The following is a 5,840-nucleotide window of genomic DNA, read 5'->3' on the forward strand; positions in this document are numbered from 1 at the left end:
ACACACACACACACACACACACACACACACACACACACACACACACACACACACACACACACACACACCACAGACAGACTTGCCCTCCTAGTCTCAAGTTGGTTGAAACAGTGACTCAAGCACGCTCCAACACTCAAACGTTACTTTCATTACTGGATTTGAGTTTCCATGAAAAATATTTGACCTGAAAGGGCGTTAACTGAAATCATTTGCCCAGAGACTAAAAGCAATACCCAACTCCATTAACAGAGCTCAAGTTTTCACGATGACTTAACACCAGCTCAGAAAAAATAGAACCATTGTCTCTCAGGGATTGTCCTCTCTGCTCTATATAAGGATTTCGCTTCACTGGCATCAACTTGTGCTGACTGAACTCCTCAGAATTACTCTTCACCCACTGACAACAGAGGCATCATGAGTTTGGCTGAGGCAGTTTCATTCTATCGGGAGGCGATCAACATACGGAATATATTTCAGGAGATCAAGAGGATCTTCTTCCCGCTACTTGCTGCTGTTAGTGTCCCCCGTAAGTGTTAGCGTCGGTTATCAATTCTCTAAACTGTGTTGCACTATTTCTTATTGTCCAGAATTCTTTCTTTCAAATGAGTCTGTCCTATCCTGTGTATGTGTTATTGGTTCCTCCTCACTCCTTTCGTGTGCATGGTGAATTGTAACCCGATGTTAGACCAGTCAAAACTGTAACTACCAGAGTCAATTTGGCTTGATTCACAGCTGCTAATCGTTGTTGGTTTAGATTTAGGTTCTTGATACCAAGTGAGGAAGGACCACATGAAGTCTTCTGCAAATGTTTGTTTTCTTTTTTCATTATAGACTATAGATGCTGAATACATCATGGTCATTACCTATTGTCGTTATATTTTAGGCATGAGAATAATGAGAAGTCAGATACATACAAAGTCACAGATATTTATACACACAGACAATTACACAGTTACCCTAACAATTTCTCGCACACACTCTGTCGTTTTTTTTCACATTCTCTGAACCATACAACATCTCCTTCACACACTCTTGCACACATGTATTCACACAAACATTCAAAAACCCTGCCCGTAGTTCGTATATATTTGAATGGAAAACTTTGCACAAATCCTCAAGCATACATTCACACGAATATACGCACAAATTCACACATCCACACAACTTTCATGCACAGTCACTCGAACATATATACTTATTCATTCGTTCTGTGAGACACATATACATGGGCATCCGTCTACAGTCGTTATACAGTATTTGTCATTTCTCAATATAGGACATAGAAAAGTACAGCACAGAACAGCCCCTTTGGCTCACGGATGTTGTGCCGAAATTTAATCCTAATGTAAAATATAGTAACTTAACCGACGCAAACCAAAACTCATTGCTATCCATGTGCATTTCCAGCAGTCGCTTCAATGTCCCCAATGACTCTGCCTCCACCACCACAGCTGGCAACGCATTCCATTAATTTACAACTCTCTGCGTAAAGAACCGACCTCTGACGTCTCCTTTATACCTTCCTCCTAATATCTTCAAATTATGACTTCTCATAACAGTCAATCCTGCCCTGGGGAAAAGTCTCGGACTATTGACTCTATCTGTTCCTCTCATTACCTTGGACACCTCGATCAAGTCTCCTCTTTTCCTGCTTCTCTCCAGAGAGAAATGTTCAAGCTTTTTGAACCTTTCTGCATAAGGCAGGATCACCAGTCCAGACAGCATCCTGGTAAACATTCTTTAAACCCTCTCTAAAGTCTCTGTTCCTTTCCGATAGTAGGGCTACCAGAACTGGACACAATATTCCAAGTCTGATCTCACCAGGGGCTTGTAGAGCTGCAGCAAAACCTCGTGGCTCTTAAACCCGATCCCCTTGTTAATGAAAGCCAAAACACCATATGCTTTCTTGACAACACTTGGGTGGCAACTTTGAGGGATCTATGTTCTTGTATACCCAGATCCCTCTGTTCCTCCACACTGCCAAGAATCCTGTCTTTAATCCTAGATACAGCATTCGAGTTTGTCCATCAAAATGCATCACTTCGCATTTATCCAGGTTGAACTCCATCTGCCATTTCTCAGCCAAGCTCTGCATTCTGTCTACGTCAGGCTGCAGCCTGCAGTAGCCCTCGATACTATCGACGACTCCTCCAATCTTTGAGTCATCTGCAAATTCAATAACCCACCCCTCAGCCTCCTCATCCAAGTCATTTATAAAAACTAAAAAGAGCAGAGGCCATGAACAGAGCCCTGCGGGACATCACTCAACACTGTTCTCTCGGCAGAATCCATTTCATCTACAACCACTGTCAGCCAGCCAATTCTGAATCCAGATAGCCAAATCTCCCTGAATCCCATACCTCCTGACTTTATGAATGAGCATTCCATGGGTACTCTATCAAATGCTTTGCTGAAGTCCAGATACACCGCATCCACTGCTCGACCGTCGTCGATCTGTCTTTACATCTCCTCAAAGAACTCAATAAGCGAGGTAAGGCATGACCTGCCACTCACATAGCCATGCTGACTGCCTTTAATCACATTATGCTTTGCCATATAGTCATAAATTCTATCCTTCAGAATTATTTCCAAAACTTTGCTGACCACAGACATAAGACTGACTGGTATGTAATTGCCAGATATTTCCCTTATACCCTTCTTGAAAAGAGGAACAACATTTGCCTCCTTCCAGTCCTCCGGTATGACTGCCATGGAGAGTTAGGAGGTAAATATCCTCACCAGCAGCTTAGCAACCTCCTTTCTCGCTTCCCGGAGCAGCCGTTATGTAGAAAGCAGAGCGTGAAACATAGAACATAGAACAGAACAGCACAGTACAGGCCCTTCATCCTTCGAATTTGTGTCAACATTCCATTGTACACTGAGGTTAAAATAACCTACATATCGAAATTTTACTATTACCAAGTGCCTGTTCAAGAGTCTCTTAAATGTCCCTAATGGACCTGACTCCATTACCACTTCTGGCAATACATTCCGCGCACCCACCACTCTCTATGTAAATCACCTACCTTGAAATCTACCACAAACATTCCACCAATCACCATAACATTATGCACCCTCTCGATGGCCATTTCCATCTTGGGAAAACAATTCTCCTACTATCCAATCAATATATGTCTCTCTTTATCATGTACACTTCTATCCATGCACGCCTCATCTCTCGTTGCTACAAAGAGAAAATACCTATTTCCTCAAAATTTCTTTACAACACATGCCCTCTGTTCCAGGCAGATCCGAGGAAGTCACCTCCGCACCATCTCTAAAACTTCTACATGCTTCCTATAAGTGTGATCTAACCAGAGCTTTGTGGAGCTGCAGCATAACCTTGCAGCTGTTCTACTCAATCCCCCGCGAATGAAAACCAATACACTATCTGCCTCCTTAACAACTTTGTCAACTTGCTTAGCAGACTTGAGGGATTTGTGGACGTGGACCCCAGAATACCTCTGTTGCTCCACACTGCCAAGAATTCTGCCGTTAACGCTGCATACAAATTAGACCTTCAAAAATAAATAACCTCACATTTTTCCAGTTTGAACTCCATCTTACACATATCATCCCAGCTCTCCATCCTGTGAATATCCCGTTGCAATCTACAAAAGCCCTCCAACAATCCAACAATCCAGTATCCTTCGTCTCATCAGCAAACATACTAACCCAACCTGCCACTTACTCATTTAATGATGGAAATGTGTTGCTGGAAAAGCGCAGCAGGTCAGGCAGCATCTACGGAACAGTAGAATCGACGTTTCGGGCATTAGCCCTTCTTCAGGAAATCCTGAAGAAGGGCTAATGCCCGAAAAGTCGGTTCTACTGTTCCCTAGATTCTGCCTGACCTGCTGCACTTTTCCAGCAACACATTTCCATCTCTGATCTCCAGCATCTGCAGACCTCACTTTCTCCACCTACTCATTTAAGTCATTTATAAAAATTAAAAAGGGCAGAAGTCCCAAAGCCAATTCTGTGGCATACCCACTGATCACCAAATTCCAAGGCTGAATAGTTTCCATCTACTACCACTCTCCAGCTTCTGTGGACCAGCAGTTCTGTATCCATCCATCCAGACAGATTTCCCTGTATTCGACACCTGCTTACCTTCTGAATGAGCCTACCACGGGGACACTTATCAAACGCTTTGCTAAAACCCATGTACATCACATCCACTGCTTTACACTCATTTATGTGTTTGTCACATCCCCAAATAATTTAGTTAGGTTTTGAGGCATTACCTGCCCCTCACGAAGACATGCTGACTTTCTCTAATCAAGCTACGGTTTTCCAAGTAATAATAAATCCTGTCTCTCAAAATACTCTCGAATAATGTGCTTACTTTGGACGTAAGACTGATTGTTCTGTAGTTCCCAGGACAATCGCTGTTCCCTCTCTTGAAAATCTTCAAATTAATTAGCATTACGCTGGTCGACAACGACGATGCAAAGATCATCGCCAAAGGCGCAGCAATCCCTTCCCTCTCTTCCTGTAGAAAATTTGACGATATCCCATCTGGTCCTATCTATCCTCAGGTATTTCAAAATTTGCAGCACATCCTATTTCTTAACATCAACCTGCTTGAAAAATCAGTCAGTTTCAAGTTGTTTTCAGAAACATTAAAGGCGCTCTCAGGAGTGAAATCTGAGGCAAAGTATTCATTAAGTACCTCCCTGTCTTCTCCGACTCTAGACACAAGTTCCCTCCACAATCGGGCCTACCCTCATCCTGGCCATCCTCTTGTTCCCAACATAAGGAAAAGCTTTACGGTTTTCCATAATCCTACTCACTAAAACGTTTTCATGCTCCATTTTTGCTTTCCTAAGTCCATTCTTCAGTTCACCCCTGGACCCCTTGGAACTCTCCTAGAGTCCTGCCTCATTCTTCCCTCCTCAACCTTATGTCAGCTTCCTTATTCTTCTTGACTAGATTGTACACACCATTTGTCAACGTTAAACGTACATTTCCTTTTCTGTCTCAGTGGCACAAACCTCTCCAGCACTATCAGCACATGCTCCCGAAACACATTTCTATTTTGCATTTGCCTGAGAACATCTGTTCCCAATGTGGCCTCCTCAATTCCTGCTAATAGAATTGTAATTACCCTTCCCTCAGTTAAATACTTTCCCATGCTGTCTATTTCTATCCCTTTCCATGAGCCTCGTGAATGTCAGGGAACGTCACCAAAATGCTCTCTCATCAATAGGTTTTACATCTGGCATGGTTTGTTGCCAAATACCAAATCAAATGCATTCTCCCCTCCAGTTGGGACCGGAGTCCTTCCTGGACATACGTCACAAAAGCTGCTCTATCCAAACGATTTGAACTAAGGAGGTTCCAATCAAATTTAGAAAAGTTTAAGTCACCCATGGCAATTACCCAGTTACTTCTGCACGTTTCCAATATCTGCTTCCTGATCTGTTCCTCTTTGTCTCTGTTGTTATTACGGGTCTGTGAATAACTCCCAATAAAGCGACTGCTCCTTTCCTGTTTCTGAACCACCCAGATTGACCCTCCATGCAAACCTTACTCGACAAATTTCCTTTCTGCAGCTCAAATGTTACCCCGATAAGTAATGCCACATCCCACACCTATTTACTTTCCACCCTATTCCCTTTGAAGCATCTAAACACTGGACTATCTAACAACCATTCCTGCCCCTGCCCCGTAACATAAAAGTCTCTGCAATGGTCACAATGCAGTTCCAAATACTCATGCTTTAAGTTTGTCACCCTTATTCCTGATAAATTTTGTGTTCAGGTAAACTCAGTTCAATCCAGCACACTAACCGCACATTTGCCCTATCAACCGTATATCCCTCTTCACGGACTCTC

At 42.9% G+C, this 5,840-nt stretch overlaps 1 protein-coding gene across 1 annotated transcript in view; it reads left to right on the forward strand.

The window, feature by feature from the left end:
* Positions 1-414: 414 nt before the first annotated feature.
* LOC148142432 (putative G protein-coupled receptor 139) overlaps positions 415-5,840 on the forward strand; it is a 6,899-nt gene continuing 1,473 nt past the window's right edge. The window contains exon 1 of the mRNA XM_087976576.1: positions 415-526. Within this exon, the coding sequence (XP_087832702.1) occupies positions 415-526 (112 nt within the window). The remainder of the gene's footprint in view (positions 527-5,840) is intronic.

Source organism: Chiloscyllium plagiosum, unplaced genomic scaffold, assembly GCF_037043375.1.
Source record: "Chiloscyllium plagiosum isolate Xiang-an unplaced genomic scaffold, Cpla_swu_hap1 HiC_scaffold_29, whole genome shotgun sequence".
NCBI lineage: Eukaryota > Metazoa > Chordata > Chondrichthyes > Orectolobiformes > Hemiscylliidae > Chiloscyllium > Chiloscyllium plagiosum.